Below are 26,048 nucleotides of genomic sequence, written 5' to 3'. Positions count from 1 at the left end.
AGGAATTTTGGACACATGTCGTCAAATCTACCTGTCTTAATACTCGAGAATTATTAGAATCAATTTCGTAATATTCAAAAGTAAACTTGACGTAGAAATTATTGTAGACGCAAGGAAGCTTAATTTTAGGAAAATAATCGTTTCAAATATTGACATAAAATCGTATTGGACGCAAACGTTATAGCATACATTGCAAAGCTACTCTGAATTCGTATGTATAGCTTCGGTACATAACGGGCCAAGACGTGATGAAATATTAACGCAACATTCATAATCGCGGGTGAATGGGAATCGGTGGGCGAATCGCTGAAAATAAATGGTCTCCCACAGCGGAACCCGGTGTCGGATAATGAACAAAATAGGTTCTGTTAAATGATGAATTCCCGAGGGCGGCCACGCCTTTTGTGGCCCGCGCGGTTCCTCGTGAATTATACAGAGCGGGACGCGAACCGACAGCGCAACACTTTCACGGTTCGGGGGTGCTAATGAAATTTCGTGGCCGAGAATGGGCGCGCCGGTCGGAAACGAATACGACTCCCCGAATTTCCGGCGTCCTCGCATTGTATAGAAGAATGCCTCATTGGTCAACGTTCCAGTCCCGACCAAAATACGAGAAATAATGAGTGTAGTTTATAGTGATCAATCAGAATTTTGTAGTTTCAAACTCCCAGGATTCGCTTCTTTTTTTTTTTAAAAAAACCTACACCCATGATTCTTCAGAAACCGTTAAAATTTTAAGATCTAACGCACGTATCAAAGTGCCTGAAGCAACCGACGCTCTACTGTATTCGAGTATTGGATTCTACCGTAGATCGGGAACAGAAACAAGAAGACGTGGGGGTCGAGAACGCGACTGGAAAAACCACGAGACACAATATCGCGAATATTAAATTTCGCCCGAACGAAATTCCTTCTTTCGCACGTTCCCGTGAGATATCATCGATAACCGCGCGCGAGTTGGTGGTTTCTGCCTCATCCTCCAGGAGGTAGAGGGTTGGTCTGCCGCGGAACGATAAGGAAAATCTCTGCGGGCCGGTGAAAAACGAGTATCGTTGGTTCTCGCGGGATAAGTGCTCGTTCGCGTTCATTTCTCTTCTGTTTTGAATTAAAAGTGTTCTCTGAGATAAGAGTAATCGATATCGGAGTATTTAATTAAAAACTAAATGACTCGAGAATTATTCTTCGAAAACCGGAAATGAATTCGCGTCAGCAGCTTCGCTCTCTGTTCAGTGGCGAGGATTATTAATCTAAGAAATCATTGCGATTTCCATGAGTAGTTTAAGAAGAAATATTAAAATTCCAAACATGATGGTATTAAAATTCCTCGCACTCTTGGACGTGGACATTTCTCGAGGCAGAAAATATCTGGAAAACGTCTGAGGTCTGACCCAGTGCGCGTAGAAACTACACTACGACTTTATTACTTTTGAATTTAATATCAGCGATTATTCCTAATTTTCTTTGTCGATGGGGTTGGCTCTTTAATTCGCCAGGAATCGCGGTACGAGCATACACGCGCGTACACGATCGAACGAAATTAGAGGCGCACGTTGTCTCGACGAGCTTCGGCTCGTACAACTTGTTCGACAGCGGGATTTTTTCCTCCGACCGGCAACGAGTTGTTTGCGACACGGGACACCCATGGGAGAAAGGAAACGACCGAATCTCGGGCGTTGTAACGGGGCGGCGGCGTGTACACCGAAATAACCTCGGCCGTGTTCCGATTTGCATTTCAATCGACCACCCCCCCCATCATCCCTCCAACCCTTCCGTGCAAAAAATTCTTCCCTTGCTTCCGCTTTGATTATTGTTACGCGGTTATTACTCCCGATAATTTTTTGATTCTTTAATGAGATAGTATAATTACATCATATGCAGTATACATCGGTAGAATTCAAGTAACGCAGCGTTATCAATTTCTGTGAATATCCCATAGCTTTATGAACTTGATCGTAATCATGTTAACCATATGTTGATGTGTTCGCGGATTTATAATAATACTTTTAGTATTGAATTTATAACTTGAGCAATTCTATCATATTTATAAAATGAAAACAGAAAACAAAGCATTATTTCCATAAACATTTGTCAGTGTCTTGTCTATTGTGGCTAAATTTAATTATAAAAATTATAATCGTACATGTCGTTTTATTTTCGAGTGTCGAATGAAAGTAGGAGTGAACAATGTGGAAAGTTTGTACATGAACTGAACGAAATTTCGTTTGCACGGGAGGAATTTATTGGATTCGTGCATGAAACGTTGCATGTTGCATCGCCGTATCTTTAACGATTAGGTAACGAGTCCAGAGTCGTGGACCTCCCACAAAAATTGCTCTTTTATCCTGACCTATACACCGAACAAGCTACACGCCATTTTTTCAAGTATACCGCCTCGCAAGGTCGCAACACTTCCAACGAATCCTGTTGTCCTCCATGCTCGCACACGTGTTCGGGATAGAAAACTTGATTGGCAGCGTGATTTCGACATTTTCGGGGTGAAAACGATAGATCAGCCGTCGAGATAGGAAGGAATTTGGCGAAATCGAAATTACGCTGCAGTGGGACGGCCGGCAGAGATAGCAGAGTCAAATTTGCATTTCGATCGAACGTTTCTTGCCGGGGCGAGCGACAAAAAGCACAGAATTATCGCGTAGCCAGCGTCAAGGCAAAGCCCCGGAACCGATGCGGCGCGACGTCGCATCGGTCGATCACCTATCCTGGAAAGCTTCGCGTAAAACTACGCTCGTTTCTCTCTGATACGATGTACGTGAAACGACACGAGGCGAGAATTGATCGATAGCTCTTTCGGCGTTGCGGATGCACCAAGCTTCGGCAGCAACGAAATCGGATTTCCCATAATGAAATTACGATTTTTCATTAAAAATTTTCCGTACTGAACGGAAAAAATTCAATGACAATTAGAATTTTTCATCAGGAGGAATGAAAATCACATAAACCGGAGTATCGAAGACGGTAGTGCATTTTCGCTCTAAATATAAAGTTACCAATTAGATTATTCTCGTCTAGAGTGGACAATTTCGAATCCGGTTCTAATCGCGAGATCTATGATCCTAATTTGAAGCCTGAAGCTTCTACTAGTATCCCATTACCGTTTCAATTATTCATGCGTCCAAACATTATTCTGATCTTAAATATCTAAAGTTATCCAAGTCACGAACTTAAGAGAGACCGCTTATAGTGTTAAATAAATAAATCACGGATTTTTATGCAAAATAAATCATTTATGGTAGTTATTTAAAAAATCCAATTCAGATTTAAATTTCTTTTATCATTTAAACATTGCAATTTTATAGTTTTTGCATAAAATCTGTTAATAACATATACATTTATGTAATATATACAAATAAAATTGTAAAATTGTACTGTCATCGTTCGAATCCTATGCCTGCGTACAATCTGTAGAATTCTATTTTGGCGATGTACACGAGAAGCATCATTATCATTACCAGTTGTATTCCGGCAGAAGGCCAGAGAATTTCCCCTAGAAACACGAATGGCTAAATTGCCGTGAAGCAACCCGGGGAACACGAAGCGGATCGTAAAATTACAAGCGGCGGTCGGATTTTTAATTACCGGAATTCTAGAGTTCAATTTCGCCGTGTCAAGGATATTCTATACCACTAATATCGACTTTCTTCTCAAGAACAATTTATTATTATAACTTCAGGTATCCCCGGGCTCCGCGACGTCGTAATTGCGAAGCTGGTCAGACGCGGGGGTGGAAATTCTATAGAATAAACGTATCATTACCAGTTTCCGTGATGCCGGATAACGGAGCTGAATTATACGCGGCTGTTAGCCAGTTTTTATGATCTTTTAAAACATTCTGCCCGCGAGGCGTGGTCACGGGGATTAGAGGGTGGAGGGATAAAACAGACGGTTGGTTAAATGAAGGGGTTACGTTATCGCGACCCGGCACGTTGTAAATATTCTGGCCCGTAGTTGGCAACTTTCGTGTCTTGTTGCGTTTCTCTCGATACCGAGGAGAAATTTTATTCATGTTTCAATTGGCAAATCTGATGGGCTTTACTTGAATGTTATACTTACCTGAATCATTTCCCAGAGTGCGCGTGAATGAAGAGAAGGGAATGATCGGCGACGCACGTTTTCTAACCGGTCTCATTTATTTGGTAACTCATAGATATACACGTTAACGTTCTCTTAAATCTAGAGAGAAATAAAATCGCGGGAGGACCGTGTGCCTCTCGCTTCCCCTGATGCACGGTGGGGATAAACGAGACTAAAGGGACGAAAGAAAATGAAAGGAAAGCGAGCCACGATTCGAGTCGCGTCCTAAAATCATTAGAAAAATACACGTTCATGCGCAAATAGTATATTCGAACTGAACGAGTCCCTCGTCGATGTTTCCAACAACTTATTCTTGCGCTTAACGACGTGTTCTCTCGTTCCCTAGGCGGGCGTACGTGTCTGTATAATTTGTCTATACGTATATGTACGTCCATTTGTCCGTTGTGTCTGTGTATACGCGTAAATAAATGCGTTTTCCTTTCACGACGTTCTCTGTCGACAAAAATCGTTTGGATTTAATTCGTCCCGGCGTGTCTGCTCAATTACAGGTTTTTCTACTTTTAGTAATTACCGCCTCCGCCCCCGGGGGAAAGGGGAACTTGTTGAAATTTCGACGGGCTCTCGTTTTCCCTGCATGGAAGGAGAAATCGGATTCGAATCGACAAACGAATAGATCACCGATCTTCGACCGGATAAATCCTGGCCAAATACCAGATTCGTTCATTATTTCGCGTCCCGGTTCATTTATTATTTCGTTTCACCGTAACAAAAGCGACCAAAAACTCTCTCCCCGATCCTGTTTTTCGATAGCTCTGTCAAAGGTTCGCGTCCTCCCCCTTCCCACTTGACCAAATTTATTCATCCGCCCGGCCTGTGAAATTGGCTTCTCCGCTGCGTGAAGGCAATTTAGGTAATGGGTATGATATTGCGACAAAAAGTGGGTCGGATTGTTTTCAATCGCGTGGTAACTGTCGGCTAATGCAGCACGCGCTCAGTTCGGCCATCGTACCAACGAGGTAAGCCTGTGATCGCGATAAGCGTCGATATTCGTTAAAAGCTTCGTCTGGTCCATTAATGATCTCACGTCCTGCGCAATTTTTATTGATTTCGATCTACAATCAATATTCTTGGCTCGATTTCACAGATCACGCCGGGGCTAATCATCAAACGCTCTTTTACACCGAAAAATCTACAATATACAATTTGATTCACGTGAATCTCGAAACACCAAACAGCCATCCAACCTCCCACGAAAAATCGGATAAACGTTCTAATTACCATATTCGATGTGACAAACCTTCAAACGCCGTCTGATCGAAGTCTATCTATTTATTATATTATGTACAAACGCGAATACAGATCGCTCGACGACGGATCCTTATAACATGTACATACAGTTTAAGACAATGATTCTTCACCCGTTTAGTGTCTTAATTTTCTCCAGGATAACTAATGCAATCAAAAACAGATCGATTCTTCCGACGTCTGATTTCTTTTTAATTATAGGAAATGCGTTTTTCTAAGGTACATAAACTTTTGGGATTGACTGTATAGCCAATACATCCTTAAACAATATGATGATACGTATCATTGATATGTTCCAACTGATATCGCAGTTTTTGATTACTAGACCACATATTTCATGGAAAATTGTATTTTCAGAAAATATAATATCTAAGAAGATATAGAATATCAATGATATGAAATGCACATTACAATTTTTAAATGATAAAAGAAATATCAATCTCTTTTTAATTGATTACCATAGATATTTTATTTTATATAAAAATTTGTAGTCTACTTATCATCGACTCTCTCCTGTTTAAAGATGGATGAAAAGGAATAGATCATTCTTGTACACATTCGCAGCCACTCGTACCGATACCTGGCGGCCTGGTAATGCGAATAATTCCGCCGCGTCTCGATTTACGCCTCCCTCGCGGGATAACTCGGAACTCGATAGGATTTCGGTCCTCCCTTGCCGCTCGAACTTACCTTTTCCTGACACTTTTCCTGGCTTGTTTCTGGTTCTTTCGGGTACCGTAGACATGTCGGGAATTGGGAGCGGTCGAGTTCTAACGACGGCTTATTTACAATTCGAGAGAGCTCTGGCGTATGGAACTTGGAAGCACCGAAACTTGTGGGCGAGTCGAATCGTGAAAGCAAACCGAAGGCCTCGTAACGAGAACGATCCTTGTCGAATTTCGCGACTGGAGGAAGCGAACACTCTTTTGCTTTTGTTAAAATGGACTTTGTTCCGCAGTAAGGGTTGTTTTCGTTACGGGATTGGCTTTTGATACTAAATAAGAACTTATCGCCCGTGGAAGCGAACAACGAAAGCGGAGACTCGTTTTCTCGAGCGCTCCTCGCGAGGGAATCAGTATTACACATCGACGTTTCATTGGCAACTTACACTTATTCGCGTTAAGAATACGAATCGTACAAAACAACTATTAACGTGTGCCCGTTGCTTGTTCGTTATCCAAAGTTAACAGAGTACCGGTTTTGGGTATCGCCTGAACCAAATGGAAAATCTTCTTACCTGGAAGTTTCGACTGAGATCGCTGTCTACTCTCCACAGTCTTTTCGGACGTTACGGCACTTCTTGCCGTAGTGAACCTTACCAATCCCATGGAATTCCTTCTCGTCACCATTACTTTTACCCACAGAAAGAGGGTATCGCGAGGGGCAAATGATAGAAGGGATAGCAGAGCCACTCACGTTCCTACGCGAGAAGCAACGGGCATTTGGACAGTAATCGATTAGCTCATCCAGCTAGTTTCCCCGAAATCGAAGCACTTTCGATCCGGGCCACTCACACGCGATCGCCTCTCTTAAATACACTCACTCCTTCCATTCTCTCTTTCGTTAATTCTTTTTTTACTTAGGTAGGTAGTTTTTTTTTTTTTGTTTAATTGGTTAGTTAGGCGTGTTGATTAGTTTACGACTTTCCCAGCGACCTTCCCCTCTAGCGTATTTGTTGCGTGCGCGGCTATCATTTCTCCCGGAGAATCGTGCGGTGGATGGCACCGAGTCGACTGTTATTAGCCTCGTTAACTAGACTTCATATACTTTCAGTCGCGTCGAATAAGGAGTTCAGTTCTCTTGTAAACCCGGAAAAGCGGGTACGCGTATCCACCTGCCGCGGTGGATGTCACGAGTTCCAAGTACCAAGAAATTGAAATCGTGGATCTCCTTCTCTGGTCCGTCGAGCGATTCGTGGTTAATTAATTCCTGTCTCTCTATCTCATTGCATTATTGCCATCCCCTTTTCTTCTCCCTCGGCTGGTTCGGGTAGGCTCTCAGTGAAGGAAGACGCTAGTAACGGACCTGGTGGTGTGGGGTGGCAAGTCGGGGGCCTCCGTCGGGGCCCCCTCGTACCCCTATGCGCTCAAGCCCAATCGATGAATCTTCGCCGAGAGAAAGTTGTGCAGAACAAACACGATCGGCTTGGGACAGCTCTCGAGGTCCAGCTCCTGGAATTAGATCAGGAAAACGGCGTTAAATCGCCCGTGATGGAAGCAAGACTGTTTCGAAGAGGAATCGATCGCTTAATAAAAAAAATTGTACGATGTACCGGTTCTCCATTTGTAGCTTTGTTTCAGAGACTGCTCGAGTGCGGAATAATTTTTCCATCGAGACGTCTGTCGCAAGGAATTATTCCAATGCTTTTTTCTCTCTCTCTCTCTCTCTCGAGTTATTACTACCCTGACGCGTTTCATGGGAAGAAGTCGAAGCATGAATGGCTATTGAAGGAGGAAACCGGACGACGATGTTTGAGAAAGATGTAAAATACGTATTTCCGCGACTAGCAGGCGTACGGGAAAATGCGGGCTCTTTCAAAGTGACGGGCACAATAGTATAATCATCAGTGCACAGCTCTCTTTTTCACTGATGCCCGTCGAAGATAATAATCTCGATAGTCTACGCGGAGTCAATTAAAATTCTGAATACTATCCGTTCGAATAAAGGAAGCCTTTCCCTTTCTCTTCACAATAACCTTATACTATCTCAACCACTGCGTCGGACTGTCGGAACACGGTAGATACAGTTCGACGTCAGATGCTAATACTATCGTCTGATTAAATGAAACTACGGATTTCGTTTGAGGTAGATTAATCACGACCGTTGGAATAGTGTTTCTAACGTCTATCGAATCTTTATGTTGATTTATCACTCACAATTTCGCCATCGTCGCCACCGAAGTCGAGCCACAGTAAACGCGCTCCGTCGTCCGCGGACATTTTCAATTTGTCGAAGGATCTTCTCCAGAGTGGGGTCGGGGGCGAGCCTGGACTCACCCCGTTCCCACCCACACCCCTGGTCCCAGCCGCGTACAACGCAAAACCGTCCTCGTGGTTGACGACCAACTGGCAAGGTTTACCTTGCCACGTGCAACCTAAATTTTCAAATTGATAAATCAAAATTAAATTCAGCGCCATGCTGTGCATTTTTCAGTTAGATCGAATATCGCGATTGTCAATTAAAATAAAAATTATCACGATCCTGGAAATTGTTCAATCAGAATACGAGTCATCGAATTAAAAAATAATTTCCAGGTCCCCTGCCTACGAACGCAGCGGGTAATAATAAATATCGTTTCAATCACGTTCATCGCCGATTCGTAATAAAATTCTCGATAAAATCAAACTGGCGCAGCGTTTAATAGAATAATTCCGAGGAAATTACTGCGCGATTGTAAACCGAGGGCTCTAAAACCGGCAAATGAATTTTTCAGCAGACAAAGGGAATGAGAGGGGACGATATCTCTCGCAGTTTTCCATCGTCTTTTCGTTCGGTCCCAGAGGAAGCTGGCCGAACGGTGTTCATGATCGATGAGTGCGACGAGTAACGCGGGAGAAAAGGCAGGCGCGCTGTCGGCATGGGAATTAATCTCGATTTATTATTGCCGTACGTCCACGCGGTGAAAAGAAATTAAAATTCATCGAAGCGAGCGCCGGAGCGCACGGACGATTGGGAATACAGGAGATCTGTTCTGTTTCCTTTTTCCTACAGGAAGACGTATTGCATCTTTCACTTTTCTTTCGTCGCAACCAAACACGTTCATTTAATGCCGTCCCTTAGTTTTCTTTCGTTAAGGTAATCGAAAACTAATATCAATAATGGACATCGTAACGATGCGAAAAACGACGATTCCAGGGATACATTTTGAATAATTTGTTTTATATGTAAATGAAATTACTTACGAACTGTGTATTCGCGTAACGAGTGAGCGGCCGCGTGGCAGCCCTGAACGATCGCTCTGGCCCACGCTGCTAAATCCCTCCGCGTCTCGGCGCGAAGATGATGTGTCACGACACCGTCGATGGTGCCAACCCGTACCGCGAACGTCGCCCCGTGTTGCATCGGACCGCTACTGCTACTCCCTGCTTCGTTCTGCCTCGCCGGTGACGATACTAATCTGCAATCACATCAAGCAAACACCTTGTATCATATACGTGACATATCTTTTAATACGTTTTACAAATACGTAGTAAATTCAACTTATAACGTCACTTCTTGCCTCAAAAGACAAACAGTTAGAGTAAAAGAGCAGAGGATATGAAGATTTTATACGATTTTCAAGATAGACACGCATTTCTAATATTGGAAAACTTTGAATAAAATGAAAATTTTTAATATACTCGGTGCGAGGGCGGCGCGAACTGGTTCGGAAAGTAAATTACCTCGTCATGCGAGCCTGAGCTCTCGGATCGTAAAAATTGGTCGCGGCTTTATTGCCCGTGGCACGGAGCCGGCTGACACCGGCTCAGCGGAGATGCGCCCTCTTCAACCCCCTCTCACAGCGCAATCTGCCTGCTGACGAATGGTCATGACGTACGCGCGACCTCGTATGCCGGTTAGATTTATAGATTTTTTCGGGTGGAATGTTGAATAAAATGCCAACCAAAGATATAGGGAACGGCCGCTGTCGTTCAATAGGCCGGGAGTAGGTACAACCAGGAACAGAGTCGATTGTCAGATAGAGTAATACAATTAAAAAGGACGAGAAGTTGTTTTAACATTATTACGAAACCTTATTTTAAATTGAAATTTATATATTATTTACAATTAGTACGAGGAAAATTCCTCGCGTCTCACAGTGTCTAATCTTCGAAAAAGAACTTTGAACCGAGTCTATATTTCTTCTCCACCCTTCGGTAAGTAACCAGGGAAATAGAATCAATTCCCAGGCTCGGCGGCGGAACCGCCGTTACGTAACCGTAGACGGGGATTCGGCGTGCACCTGAGGGTGGATTATTCGCGTTCACCCGTTATAGGGGGTGTGCGCCGCGCAACGAATAACGTATGAGCTCCTCCGGGTGCAATCCCGGTTCGAGCGTTCCCAATGGATCGCGTTCGACGGCTTTCCCTCGCTGCGTGCCAGGTATCTACCTATCCGGGAAACGTTTTCCACTTCTGATAGTCAATGCTGGAACGTGAAACTTTTCACCGTGTGCGCGACGCACGCATAATAACGCCACGGAATAATAATGACAACTGTGGGTCCCACCGTCGCGTTCGAGTTTGAAAACCGGGAATCGATTTCGGTTCGCGGGTCAGTTCCCGGCGACGCAATGAGCGACATAACAACGAAAGCGCCCGGGTCGTCGGGTCCCGGGGATTGTTGCTTTAGTTGTTCGCCTGTTTGATTTCTATCGCAGTATTATAATATCTGGTATACCATTATAATAAATAAATAAAGCCCGATACGCTGGTTAATTTTGTAAGAGACGCGTGGCTGATCCGGATACCGTTGCATAATTAATTGGCGTATTTACTTTATGTCTCGTTCGGTCGAGCGCTAAAATTCTGCAACGAATATTAATTCGGCATTTTGGTATTATTGTAATCCGGTGAGTCGCATCGGTTTTGTACGATTAAACTATCGAAAAAAGACTTTAGGTAAGAACGTTTGAAATAATTAAACGAGCAAACAGGTGAAGGAAGAAAAGAAAAGGGCGGTGAGACGTTGGAACAAGAGAGCGGAGCACGTCGCCCTTAAGAATCGAGAACGTCGACGTAGAAACAACAGGAAGGCGAAATAGGACAGAGGAAGAAGCGACCGAAAGCCAGGCAGACGAAAGAGAAATAGTAGAACGGTGAAAAGCGAAGAAACCGGGCCGGTGGGATAGGGAAGGGTAAAAGGAAAAGCAGCGGACGGTAAATAAAGGCGTTAAACGAGAATGGATGTTCGTCCGAGGCCCGTAATCCCAGCGAAAAAGGAACGAACCAGAAGCCATGCCGGCGCGCGGTAGAAGGGGTAAACTTTCTTCCCCGTCTCTACGTGGGAAGAGAAGTGTTTCGGTCGTAGCCGAATCACTTCCGGTTTGTCTCGCAGTAAAACTTCCTTAAGTCGGTCATTTCGTAGCTACGCGGGCCCGATACCGAACCTCCTCGACCGGAAATAGCTTTTCGGTGCTCCGCTTCTCACTCCCTCGCCACCCAGCGCGCTTCGTGTATCTTACCCCCTTTCTTCCAATGTTGCGAGAGCCTTCGCTTTTTAGCCGGAACGGTTAAAAGTGGACTCGAGACGTCCGGGAAACTTTTGGGAAAAGTCATCCCCGCTCTATCCGCTCGGATAATCGGTTTAGCGGGATTAGGTTCGCTGTCCGGAGAACACTGGACAAGATTCTGCGATTCCGCATCGTATCGCTAGAGATATGGTCTTTAAAAAAATTTCAAATGAAGAATTCCAAACGTTTGAACATTTTTAGAGTGGAGCGCTTTCATCGAGTAGGATTTTCGTTTGATGGCGATATCCGCTAAAAAACTATGGCAATACATTTGAAACTATTTCGCGTAATTCAATCGTTCCCAACTATCAGAAAAGCGAAATAAGAGAAACTGTGAATTTCACAACCCGCGTTTCAGTGAAAATGTGAGCATGAACCAAGTTATTGCTAGATCAACGACCTTTCTCCTCTACCTGTCTGGTTTAAACGTTTAAACCGGTTTGCTATTTTATATGGAAACGGTGCATGCATTCGAGACACGTGATTAAAAATGAAAAAACACTCGAACATCCGTGCATGTTTGATAAGGGAAAGGCCAACTCTCTTACTCGACACTAAAAGAGGGAATCATGAAAAATTCGCGACCCTCGACCGCGCTTCATCGCTCTTCGTTTTCGGTACCTCTGTCACCGATTATCCGACTGTGCTTATTCATTATTTAACCAGTTTGTTCAAACGGAAAAATGAAGAAGGCAACAGACCATGATTGTAACAAATCATTCACCTAACTTGACAGTGACAACCTATACGAAATAGTTCCTTTAAGCATAGACAAGGATTGCCTGATTGTTCTTCAAAGTTTCCAAACAGTTAGGTTAATTAACGGAAGATAGGAAGAAAATGAGTGTTCCTGAGGAATCTCTACGATAAAAAAGTTCGAAGAAAGGAACTACGAAGCGCAACTCCGGTAAATAATGAGCGGTAATTTTTCTCGGAATTAAAAACTCGGTTGTTAAGGGCAATTAAGCAGGAAGAATTTCCCGCGGAAATCGTTTGGGAATCTGATGATAAAAAAGCGACACAAACTCCGAAGCGAGCATCAAACAGCGTCGAAAAAGGAACAGTAAAATTAGGGAAGGAAATGGCTAAGGGAAAAGTGCGAGAGAGAACGAGTTCGATTTCCAAGGATCCAAACGCAATCTCCGCTCCGGAAGATTAAGGAAATCCATGTTTCCATTGCAACAATAGAATCGTAATTTCCCCACGAAAACTGTTTTCAAAATTCAATACAAAATCAATGATAAAGAAATACATTTGGTTTTTTAAAATTATACATCCGTGTTTTTAGTGTGTTTCGTGTCACATTAGTGGAGACTTTTTTATAAAGTACGATGAAGCCGTGCGACAAGTACGGAGGGGTAATGATTTAAAGGGGCACTCGTGCATGATTCAATGGGCAAAGTGGTGGTCGTACACGTGATCATCCCCCTCGCAGAGATTTCGGCGTTAAAAATGGCCCCTGTAACAGTGTGCAACATTGTTAACGTCGCAATTGGTCGTGGCCAGCGTCCGCGCAAGCCAGCGCCGTTGGATATCACGCGTAACAAGTTGTTCAAACGGTTGATAAGCGTGTAATAAAGTTGCACGCTTTGCGCGAAACGCGAGCCACCCTTTTCGAAATAATCAGCCCTAATGAACAGCCCTCCGGACATTCCGCGAAACGAACGTATTCATAATTTTACGTCGCCTGTTCCATTGTTACGTGCACCCGTATTAATCAATCTTCGTTATCTCCAGCGAAATTTAGCGTTTGATCCTATCTAAATCAGTTATCATTCTTCGGAGCTGAAACAAACGACCGAGTCGGAGTCACGGAAATTTAAATTTCCTGCTTCCAAATTAGAATAATTGTTACAATTAGTATCTAGTAGATATAAAGCATTAAGGAAAACTTTGCAGTTATTGTTGCTTTCAAATAGATGATTATTATGGTGATAAGAGAATCACGAAGTTTATAATTTCGTGAAAATTCGATCTCTCACGGAAGTGAGACTCGCGTTGTTAATATTTATTCTCCATCGTACCTGTCCGTTCCAGGACAAATTAAATTATATCCCTCGAACCTGGAATTGCGTCTCTCACCAAAAAGTAGATAACAAAAAGTGCTGGGAACGATCGTGCGGATGAGAACGGAGAGGACGGAGGTAGAAGGAAACAGAAGGAAAACCGCGCAACTCTCGTCCCGAATATCGCGTGCTCGGATCGCACGCGCGCGATAGGAAACTGTCGACGACACCTTCAATAATTAATGCTCACCCCCGGCGGGGTCTAATTGATCCGGTTCACCGTTCGATTATCGAAACCCCATCTTTCACGCTGGACCTCACGTCTGACCTGTAACTCGCTCTCGGTATCCCATTCTCTCTCCCTCTTTTGTCTCTTCCTCCATTTTCAATCCAATCCTCCTCATTGTTCTCTTATTTACCATCCTGTTTCGTTTTGTCTGTTGAGTTTCCACACTCTTTTCTCGTTGTAAAAGTCAATTGAAAAATCGTTCAAATATCCGAGAAAATATACGCTAGCACTTGAAAACGTTCACAAACAGCTAACCGAGTTTGATTTCAACCGTCTCACGCTTCGTATTAATTTTTTTTAGAACTTTAGAGAACTCACTGGGAATTCAATTAAATATCATAATCTAGGAGGTTTCTAAAAGAATATTCCGGAGATAAAATTAATTTGAAAGTTTAATCGCTGCAACAGGCGGTAATGTTTGAAAGAATTACTCTCTCGTTTCATGCGATGGTTGTCCAAACGTAGATTAATGAAACGAAAGCGACGAGTTGTTCTCTGTACCCCGACAATTCTTTCACGATACTTTAGATTACCACCCGTTACTCCGTCTTCATAATGTTCCCGGGTCGGAAGCACCGGGAATCGAGACAAAGGAACGAGCGAATTAAGCAAAGAGCCGAGCCCTCTGTTCTGCAATGAAAATCCAATTTCGTTTGAACGCAACGCTTCGAACGAGGGCCAAGTTTCCGCGTAAAAGTGATCCGCGTTTATGGTTAACTTACGCGACAAATAAACGAAGAACAGAGGGAGAATTATACAAGGAAGCCCTCTGTCTTATTCTACTTTATAAAGTTATAATATCTGTGCAGCTTGATCCATTTACCCGTTTTTATATTGTCCATGTTACTGCTTTTTGAATAAAATCCACTTTACAATTATATTATACACAATGAAAATTAAACATGGATATCACGATATTCAGTGTCTTTGACGATCTCGTTTCTGTGGAAATTCAACGGTATTTAAAGTTCTCTGTTCTCGTCGAATTCTTATTTTACGGTTTAACATTGATTCTCTTCGCTTTCTACTCTTCAACAGTTCTGTTTCCCACTTAATTTCTATCCGTAGCGTTATCCAAACTCCGACACAGGAATTCTATTTCTGTTATCGGCTACAGCGGTTCCATCCACTGAGTTAACTTAGAAAGAGGGAGAGAGAGAGAGAGATAGAGGGAAGGAGAATCTTTGCCAAATATACTCCGACGTATTGCGTTCCGACGTGGAACTGTAATTATATTCCAATTCGCGATTCCGTGGAATCGTACCATTGAGGACTAGAGAGATCACCGTTTGCGCTACCCATTATTCAAGTGGAATCGTTCTAAGATGTGGAGGAGCAAATAAAATTGTAATTTGTGGAATAATTAAAACAAATAGCAGACGGTAGTTAGGACGTTGAAATCTATCAGTATTCTTTTGTGTAACAAAATGAAGCCTAGAGCACTTTAACAAACTGTAAAATGAAACTGGTAGACAACACGATATACGTCTTACTTATCGACGCGGTTCAACTGATTCGTTTTGCGTAAATCAAGCGAATTACTTATCACAGAATCGAAGGGGTTTGAAAGGAGAAAAAGCGGAGGTAGAAAGCGGCGGAAAGAATTATGAGGGGATTCACGGTTCACAATCACGTGAAAGGTTACGTCGAGGCTTCATCCAATTACGTCGACCGGATTTTAAGCTGTTCTACCGCGGGGGTCGGATCTGCCGTTTCAGCACCGATTCTATAAATTACGAAGCGGCGGAAATATTTCTCCGCTGTCGGTTAGACGAAAACACACCCAGCCTTCGGTTCGGTACACGTTTCTATCTGTCCTTCCTTTCGCGTATCTTTCCTGGGCCACCGTAAGAAAGGCCAAGCCGTGGTTTCCTTCCGTCGAAAGGGAGCGGGAAAAGGACGCGTGCCGTGCAGAAAGGGGTGAAAGCACGGCTCAGGGGCGGACAGAATGGAAAATCCGCAAATGGAACGAACCCCTTCTTCTTTTTCTTCGACACACTTCGCCGGTTACTTCGTTTTATTGAATGAAAGACGAGCGAGCAGATAGAAAAGGAGCAATGTGTCGAACGCAATTTCACGGGACGACATGCGGACGTCTGTTGTTTCCCTGCATGGTTGTTGCCTCCTAGCAACTGGTGAGCTTTAACCCGTGAGTCGGCTGTACCGGGTGCAATCGTGTCACGATTTCCGTCAGGTTTATTCGTAATTTCGCGCGGTACGTTTTTGCCGGATTTACCGGGATATTGTCGTTCGGAGATCACGAATTCGGCTCATGAACCTCGCGTTTCGAGGTACTCTGTTTCCCAGGACGTGGCAAATATTACCGTACATTTTATGAAGCTGATATCACAGTATACGAAAGAACAGTAGGCTCACTCTTATCGGCTCTTACGATTTCACGACCAACAAATTCTCCATATTGTTAGAGTTGTGCGCGGGTCATCTGCAAGAGTCAATTATTAGTACGCATTCTGACAGAGTGAATCTATTGTTCTTTTTTATACTGTGTCGATATTATGCAGTATACTAATTTGTGAAGAATATCAAAGCTTACTTCATATCATATCCGTTATTTTTTAATGAACCAAACATAATTTATTTTGCAAATGTATATGTGTGAAAATAAGAATGATATAAAATACCCGTAAATATTTTTCACGCCAAATATCAGCAACGCTTGTCCCCACAAGATAAATTATATACAAGGTTTTAATATTTTCTTCGCTTAAATCATCGCTCAGGACGGACGGCGCTGGGCATGCGATTAGCGATTTGCTGTTTTCATAAATTTATATCCGGCAACGAGAACGAGACACCAGGAACAACTCTAACGAGAAAAGTGACAGCGGTTCGAAAACTGCTGTTGAGCCGGTTTTAATCCGAATTGATGGCCGTAGCTCGTGCCGACTGGCTGATAATAAATAAACGAGAACGGCGTTAAAATAAAAGGGAAAAACATGGACGCGCACGCGAAAGGGAAAAAAAGTATTTTTCCTGGGAAAATCGGCGCCGATATCAACAACACCTGTGGATACGCGATACTGCGCGCGCGAAAATCGAGCGATGAGCCCCTTAAAAGCGATAGGCTGCTCGAATTTCGAGTACACTTTCGATGAACGCGTTCCAGAGAATAAATTTCGATCCGCGAAATTGGATTTCTTTCATCCCTCGTTACAGTCGACGCGCCGATCATGGCGCAAATGTGTTTTACAAACCTTTCATCGATCGGGATAAAGTATAAACGATTCAGGATGTAAAGAATTATGTTATGGATGGTTAAATACTAATGCAGATAGATACATTTCCAGCCTGACCTTATCTCTGACCAATTTTTACCTCATTTACCGCCTGTCCGTGGACATAAACGTTATCCTTTCTCTGCCGTCGACATTATTCTAGCTGATATCGGGCTTTCGAACCACGCGAGGTCAACACAGTTCACGGTCGACGCACATTAATATTGTCGCGGCTGCCGAGGAAGCTCTGGCCTAATCCGTCAAATCCGAAAAGCCCCGCGAAATAAATGTCTACCAGTGGCGACACGCCGTAGGGGGTGAGCGACTGGCATTGGTCGATACCGCGTGCCACCGCACCGAGACTCGATTTTAAATATGGCTCGCGGCTCGAATCCAATCGGCCGTGTTCCGACTACTGGCTCGTTCCAAATGCTTCGAATTTTTCTCCCACAAGGTTGAATTGCACGGGGAGCATGATTGAAAACAATATACTTCGTTACAAGTGAAATTGAATGGAAGTTATTTTATGCAATTAATTTTGACAATTGTTTGATCAACAAATAATATCATTGAAAATTGATACATAATATCGAAAACTGATGGAAAATGGTAATTAATAAATTTCATTAGCAAATTATTGATGGTAACGAAACAGGCTCCGCCTTCAAGTGATACAGACCGGTGTATGGTCAGACGTGAAAAATGTTCCGTACAGAACGGTACATGAATAGCGTGTACAGGCACAAAACGGAGACTCCATCGACGTCAGGTGGTGCTCCCGTTCCTCCTGAACTTACTTTCAGAGAGAACAAAGTTTCTGAAACAAGCAGCCGTGGGAGGGAATCGAGTGCGCGATGGCCGCGTTTAAGTGGTCGTTTTTCATGTCACCTCGTTGAATATGTATTTCAGTTTTCTTTATCCGGCAGCTGCGCGATTAAAAAAGCATCGAGGCTTTAACTATTCCGAATTATTAAAAAACTTTGTTATTAAGAATGTTTCGTACTCGATCGCGACTTGATCGTTTTATTTGAACAAGGATGTCACTGTTATCGCACGGGAGCGAGTGTTTCGCAACAGTATTTCCGCGGCGGGGGCGATTCTTCATCGGGCGACAGATCTGTTCGAGAAGGCGGAGCCGAAAATTGCGCGCGAAGCCGTCAGGATACGAAGAAGGAGAAGAAGAAGACGTCACATCCACCAGGCACTCTCTAATGCCACGAAATTCCCATATCTTCGGCTGACGTACCGTCACACGCGGCCTAGCCACCTTCTCTCTCGCTCTTACTTCGCTGTCTCTCTTTCGAAATCGTATCCACAAACGCGACACGAGCTTCTTACATAAATCACGAGCGTTTAACCCCCTTTCGGGCGGAGTGGGTCTCCGTGTGTGCTCGTGGGACAGGGCGAAACGAGAAGACGATGTGCCAACCGAGCCATATTTTAAGGGATGAAACGGAGGCACGGTTTATCGGGTCGGGGTGTTTTGGCTTGGCGAGCCGGAAATCTTGCTTGCTCGACCGCGAATGCGGAATGGGGCTTTTCGATCGACGTAGATTAATAAGGGTGGTTCGGCTCGATAAGCGATATCCAAACGACGTTCGCCTATTTTTTACAAGAATTCCCGACTACGTTTCTTCTTTGCCCTTAGGAACTGATCAATCCTGCAGTACGAGTTCACTGTTTTCGAGGTAATGGTAAGACATCTTCGCTAACAATTTTGAGGGGAAAAAGACGAGAGTTGCGGAGTACGAAACAACGGCGAGGAAGAGTTTCAACTAATCCACCCCTGAGGCTGCGTTCCTCGTCAGATGTTTGTTTGACGAGGGTACATCCCTCTACGATTAATCATTTCGCTATAAATTAACCAAGCAATCAGAGGGGCTGTTATAATGCTGGGTTCGATTCAGGAGGGTTCGAACTTACTATTTTATACTACGTCTCTTAACTTTTATAAGCATCCACCCAACCTATTAATTATACTCTTCGCCCCTCTGGCTAATCGGAATTCGTTTCAAGTTTGTAGCTTAACTTTATACATCGCTGATCGACGATCAATGATTTGCAATTATTACGTATGAAAAAATTTTCTTGGGATTACGATGAGCTGTGTTTGAATGACAAACCTTGGTCTCCCGCGAGGATTACGAATTCATGGGAGACGATGGAGTTTGGTGGATGTAACGCGAGATAAGGCAAAGAACAGGTAAGGACAAAGGAGGTCTCGTAGTGGTTTCCATTGGCAGATAGTATTTGGAACAGAGTGTATGCCTGGAAGGATCTCGGTACCTCCGTTTCGCCCTTTAGCATAAGGAGCCAAGAACAGTTGAATAATCTCACGCGTGCTTACTGTTGTACTAGCCTAGTCGGGAGTTTCCGTATTGCCACAGCAAAGGCGGACTTGCTGGTTTCGAGATGACTTTGGACAAGTTTGATTTCAGCCACTGCTTAAAGCAGCTCTACCCTTAAACGAACAAATCCCTAATGCACGATACATCGGAACTAATCGAAAATGGAATACTATTTTCATGATAGGACATTTAACGTCCTTTTATAAATTGTTTTACCTTAACAATGGTTTAATTTCATACTGTACTGAATAATACCACAAAACAAGTGGGATATTTCATATAAAAATTATGAAGATAATTATTAATTATGGGACTATGGGAAATTGAACAGTATCGAGAAGGAACTTGGCGAAAGCGGAATTGAACGATAAAGGAAATCGTTATTTAAGCGACCGGCACGAGGGCTGCTTCCTCGGTAATTAATAATCGAACAAGTTGCCGCTGCTTCGAGGGTAATTTCAGTGATTACTTTGGCAACGATTACTGGCGCGAACGTGATTCTGAAGTTTCCGCGAGCGGTGCGCTAAATCGTTAATTACGATCAGCGCGATTAATCACCCCATTGGCGACGACGGCAATTTAAGCGACACACCACCGGCTATCGTACCAGATGTAAACAAGATTTAAAGCCGATCCATCTATAAACGTCGCCCCATGTCAGTCCGATCAACAATTTTTTCGATACGCGCTTATTATTTTCTATTAAAAAAGCGATCGTAAAATATTCATCGAGTGAATAAACATTGATTTAAATCGTCGAGCCAATTCCTGTTCGTTAAACGCAAGCGAACGTTTTAAAAAATAATAATGGTACCGACTATCAAGCCATGGAATCGCGTGTGTAAAACGCAAATATTCCGTTTCAAACGATAGTTGATTTCGAATCTTTTCATCTATGCTAGATATTTTTATTTATTTTGTTTAGAACGAATAGCCATCGCGATATTAATCAACAAGCTAGTGAAGATCAATCGGTTAGTTTTTTCTAGCTATGACGCGATGCAATTTTACTCGCTTTCGAGGCAAATTCGACTCTTCATCGTTTACCCACTTAACTGCTACTTCGTTGCGAATAGTTTAACGATGATTGTGTTGTTCAGTTAACGAAATATTTTGTCACGTTTCAATTTTGGGTAATCAAGAGATTCACGTCATTTATGATTTACTTTGTAGGGGTGCAATAAAATTGAGTAAGAAACAAGACAAACATTTTCCTACGCTACTTTATCCACTTTTGTGTCTACGAAATCAAATCGACCGACTTAATTTCCAAAGGAATCACGGAACCCGATCGGTCGCTTCCTTTAGGTGCTCGTCGAGCGTTAAACATCGAGCGGAAGATCGGTTTCCAAGACAGCGTAGAATTAACCGACGTGATTCTCCCAGCTCAGGATGCATTAACTTTCCGGAGCGCGAGCACACCCCCAGCGAAATCCAATTCCGAGAAACGCGGTCATTTTCGCATCTCTTTCCGCCTCTGTTTCTATCTTACGTCGCCCCTGGCCTGGTTACACGCCACATACCGTGACCGAACAAATGGACCCGGTGCGTTTCCCCTTGATGCGGATACGTTATGACGGCCGGGTAATGCCTTTGCTGACCATAGCTGGGAATAAAATAGATTTTACGGGTTAAGGGGTTCGGCCTGTGGCGAACTGCTAAAGTGAAACTCTCTATCAACAAATAATTCCGTGCTATAAATAGAAATTTGATAAGAAATTTTCTATTCCTAATTTCAAGTTACGCGCAACATTCAGTTCTTGCTCGTAATATCTATTTAGATTTTACCTCTTGGAAATGAAAACAGGTCTTTCACTCTTGATCATGATGTATGACTGTGGATATTACATTTTCTACGGATACAATTTTTCTATAAATGCATCAAATCCGCAGTATAATAACATCAAATTCTGAGGATCCAATACATACAAAAGTCGTTTTTACTTTTTAATAAATGTCCGAATATGACATATGGTTATTATAGAATGGTTGAGAGTTAAGAGGAATTGAGAAGAGTTCTTTTTTTTTACGGTAATGAGCAAGTACATGATTCGGAACCACGGAACAGTCGCGTGGACCTGGCGGATCATACGCTGCTATGATATTTGCTAGACAGACAACCGCGAAGATGTCAGATCGTCGGACGTACGTATACGCGCACGGTTACACGTACGCAGCAGAATCTGGCTCGATATCGTAGCCACGAGCTGGGGTCAGTCGATCGTGCAACCGGCAGCCCAGCCAACATAACGCGTCCGTGTTCGTCGGTACGGCCGGGGGATTACCAATGAGGCACGTCGGATTACCGCAGTTAGCGGTGTTCGTTAGACCACTATTTTAATTAAGACTATTATACGCGAGAGCTCCGGGCTATTCGTATCGCGGCTGTTACGTGCGCGGACCGCTAAACCGGCCCGCGATCATTTCGTTTTCTTATTGATTGCGATTCCAGCTTCTATCTATTTATAGCATTGCAAAATGAATTGAACCGTACTGAATTAGCTCCTAATCCTTTCTTCGATATATCTGTTCCAGTGGAGCTTATGACGTTACAATTCATATGTAGATTTATCTGAAGTCTCTTAATAAATCTTGTACAGAAATAAATAAGAATTTCATTCTGTCATTTTAAATCTTCGTCTCGATTAATTCTGATCGAACTCGATAAATTTTGATCTCGATTTGACATTATGCCAATTTGATAAACGTGAATCACATACCTGGTGGCGATCAGGGGACAGGTGATGCTCGGTGAGGCCCAAGCCTCTGGGCTCCATGGCGCGCATTCGTAGAGCCTCAACTCCCGGCTAGAAACGGCGCCGAAGACGCTACGCCAGCCGCCGGCACAGCCGAATCCGCTACCGGCTCCTCGCGAGGTGCTTGCGCTGCTACCAGCTCCATCCTCGCTGCTCTCGCTGCTGGCTCGTCCGTTCTGTGAACAGATTCCGAATCCCATTCATAAATCATTTTTGCTCGTGAAGATCCGCGAACCGCGATCCGGCACGATTCAGGGAACGCGCTGCTTCTTTTTGGAACCGCGTGCCTCTAGAGGCGAGCTCGTGAAATTATGCGCGACACCTGTTCGGCCGCGATAACAACGCGCGCCTGGAATTCACGATTTTGTTGCCTCGGATGCGCCAAGTATTTGATGTATTTTGGTACTTCGAATTGTAACGTTATCATCGCTTAATCGAGGTATCAAACAGTAATTTTAGACTTTTTACATTTATATTAAATCAACACGTATACGCGGTTGGTACTTGGAACATGTGTCGGTTATTATCAAAATGATATACGTTAAAAATTCTTCTTTAACGTTGAAATATAAATCAACCTGACATGATACAAAAAAACCTCGACATTTTTTACTTTTTATCTTTCATATGTGACAGTTTGTTTTAAATGTGAACAAGCTGCGTTACATCGATCGATAACTTGATTTGAAATTTTAGTTACATCGTTTCCACCCTTGATGCGCAGAATATATACAACCGTACCGACGAATACGAGGAAGAAGGGAAATGAAACAAATTTAGGGATTTCGTAGCGTATCGACGCGAGAGACAGAAACGAGAGTGGACGACGCATTGGCAGTTTCCCGCACTTTGGACTGCATTCCGGACGTGCCGCGCGTCGCTGGTAGCTCGAAAAAGAAGAGAAAAAGGCGACGGTAGAAACGACGAAAGCGGAGAGTGTCTGCCGTTCGAGAAATGTTGCCTCATAAGTGTCAAGCGCATTTTCCCGCTGCCACTTATCTCGGAGACAATATCGAGCGCCGCGCGCGCGGCCTGCGCGTCGGATACGGCCATGTAAGCCCTTCCTACGCTGGTCTGCCTCTGCTGCACTGCACGCGTCCGCGTCGCAGCGTTGGCGGTTTTCACTACGCTCGGAATGCACTGGTACATAGATGGAGGGACATTGTATTCCCCATCTGCTCCCCGCAGCGATGATACATCGGGTATTAATTGAACTGTCGAATATTGACGTTCCGCTGAAAACGCTGGGTGTTTACGTTGCGATGGTTACATCACGTGCTATCCTGCATGCGCAGTAGCATAAATCATTCTAGACTTCGTAGTCTTCTCGTAGCTTGTAACTATTGTCCAATTTCTATGCCCATCACTAATCGTGAACTGATCTTGTGATTTGAACTGGATTTATACGTTTTACTTTATGCAATCACTTTAGACAATTGAATTTAGTCTACAATAAAGGCTACGGATCGTGTAAATGGTAACCAGACGTTGAATCGACTGGATAACAAGGAGTAAGTATCGAGCCATGTATTGTCACAAGGAACAAGTACAAATGTAACTTTTAATCGGCTGTCGGTTTCCCTTTATTCCGAATCGTTTAATTACTTCGGTTTTAGCCCGCGGTGATTTCTTTTTTACGTATCGGACATGCGTCGGTGGTTCCATTAAAGCGTTGGTCCTTACAAAGGGTGGACTTGTCGATTATTACGGATAGAACGACAAAAGGTGGACACGCTTATCCAATTTGTCCCCTGAGAAAAGTCGTCGATACACGCGGGCCAAATAACAGTAATTAGTCGCATCCGATGCAACAAGCCCACAGTGGAAATTCTCTGCGGTTCGCGTTTCCTTTGACCCCGCTTTACGTGTTTCAAAGCCGACCTGCTAGTAGTAGTTACGTCAATTTTATTCGACCGATAAAGTACAGGCTCTTCTCTGTTACTCCTCGAAATCCTATGCGTCATTGATCTTGTGTAATACCCGTGCCTGTTATAAAATAATCAAACAAGCGGAGTGCACTCGGTATTTGAAAGCCACGTTTCTGGGCCGTGGTAAAAGCGGGTTATCAACGGGGATCGGTTTTCGGCATCGATTTAACGTCGAAACGTCTTTCCTTCCCGATAGTCCACGTTCCCGATGGGACGGGACATTAATTTCCGAGTGGCCCGTTAGAAGCACGCGATGCTTAGCCCTTTCCCTTCTTTGTTCAATTCCCTTGATTCTAAAGCATCGCCGATTTCCAATTTCAACCACTACAATTGAATGAAAATGAGCAGCAGGAAAAGACAAACGTAAGTCTGTATTTATACTGCGTTATTAATTCCGTGCAGTAAGAACGTTTCAAGTTACTGTACATTGCATAAAAGGAAGTTGAAGCGCGAGGGCTAAAAGAAACTTTCGCCCGCGAAGAAACAACGTTTTTGTTCGGAGGAAAGAAACGGTGGGCAGAGGAAGCGTTCCTCATTCTTCAAGGAAATTAAGCCAATTAACCCCTCGAGCTTCAGACTTCCTCTCAGCTGGCACCGGTCCAGCCGCACTACCTACTATCCCAAACTCTCTCTTCCTCCTCATCATTTCCCGTTTCTGAAAAACGTATTGTTATATTCACCGGCGACCCAACAATGCGTCGTCGATGAAACTTCCGACGATGCATCTTCTGTGGACGAAAGAGCAATTAGACTCCGTTTGGGATTAATCAAATACGGGACCACCTGTTCACTTCACTTATCCCAAAGCTTGATAAGCTCCCTCGAGTTTCATAAACGTTGCACTCCTTCTGTTTGGAGCTACGAATTTCATACGACATATGTACGTATTCGTAAATTATTCCGACTAAACAAATATTTTTATCTTTTTAAATTAAATGGTAACATTTTAAAGTTCTGCATTTTTATTTTGATTCTTTTATGACAGAATAGAAAGCGTTCGAGGCTATTGATGCGAGTATCAAGTATCTATCGGTGGATCGCGATTATTTTTCATCCATCAATTGCAGTGTTGTCGATTCTGTAACGCCTCGTGTTATCACGCCACGGCAATAATAACTGAAAGGAATAATGGTGGTACGCGATGAATACAGTTCGCTCGCTCGCAGATTCGCTTGGTATCATTTTCGAGATTGCACTCTCTTCAATAAAAATAATGGAATTTTCTTTTATTGAACAAGCGGACTATACATTGTCGGATAATTTATTTACATGATCAACCACTATAATATACCACATCAACTTATGTGAACACGCGTACACGTCGTCACTCGCCGGGATATTTTTCCGGAAATTGTTTGTGTACGATAGAAACGTTCCGCGCGATATCAGAGATTTATTACCGTGTTAAGGGCCCCCGGCTGCGATCGTTTTTACTTGAAATTAATGAGTTCCCAGTCGGAGATCTTGGGGAACACGCGGAGCTTAGTAAGGTTTTGATAAGGCTAGATCGATTCTTCGATAGGATTACTCTTGAAGAAAAGCGGAAAGCTCTCAGAATTTGCATAGTAATGCCGCGATCATTAACGCGATGCTATTAAAAAAAACACCTTGGCTACGAGAATGGGAATCGACGAGCGCGTTTTGTGACGTTCCACGATTCATTTACCCTACCTCTTTGATTTTTCCAGACGAGAACAGCGTGTAAGCGATGTGTCTCGCGACGAGGCGTTTTAAAAAGGGTTAATAAAATTGGCCGGGTAATATGCATACTTCCGGTAACTTGGGAAATAGCGGCAGTGGACGAGCAAGCTGACGCTCACTCATTTTTTCTTCCTTTTCTGCAGCCGCAGTTTGTTCGAAACTTCGTTTTACACTCGTTTAAGGAAATTTCAGAGTGAAATGCGCGCACAGGCAGCTG

General features: G+C 43.5%; 1 protein-coding gene across 2 annotated transcripts in view; it reads right to left on the bottom strand.

Moving 5' to 3' along the window:
- Window positions 1-6,918: 6,918 nt before the first annotated feature.
- Syn1 (Syntrophin-like 1) overlaps window positions 6,919-26,048 on the bottom strand; it is a 215,633-nt gene continuing 196,503 nt past the window's right edge. For both annotated transcript variants that reach the window (XM_018028422.2, XM_026815431.1), the window contains exons 5-8: window positions 22,167-22,378; window positions 9,258-9,472; window positions 8,232-8,449; window positions 6,919-7,526 (exon numbers count right to left, since the gene is read on the bottom strand). In XM_018028422.2, coding sequence (XP_017883911.1) covers window positions 7,434-7,526; window positions 8,232-8,449; window positions 9,258-9,472; window positions 22,167-22,378 — 738 coding nt within the window. In that variant the 3' untranslated portion in view covers window positions 6,919-7,433. The remainder of the gene's footprint in view (window positions 7,527-8,231; window positions 8,450-9,257; window positions 9,473-22,166; window positions 22,379-26,048) is intronic.

This window comes from Ceratina calcarata, unplaced genomic scaffold, assembly GCF_001652005.2.
Source record: "Ceratina calcarata isolate Rehan_Ccalc_2016 unplaced genomic scaffold, ASM165200v1 scaffold449.2, whole genome shotgun sequence".
In the NCBI taxonomy this organism is placed as follows: Eukaryota; Metazoa; Arthropoda; class Insecta; order Hymenoptera; family Apidae; genus Ceratina; species Ceratina calcarata.
This window is presented reverse-complemented; position numbering and strand designations above follow the sequence as displayed.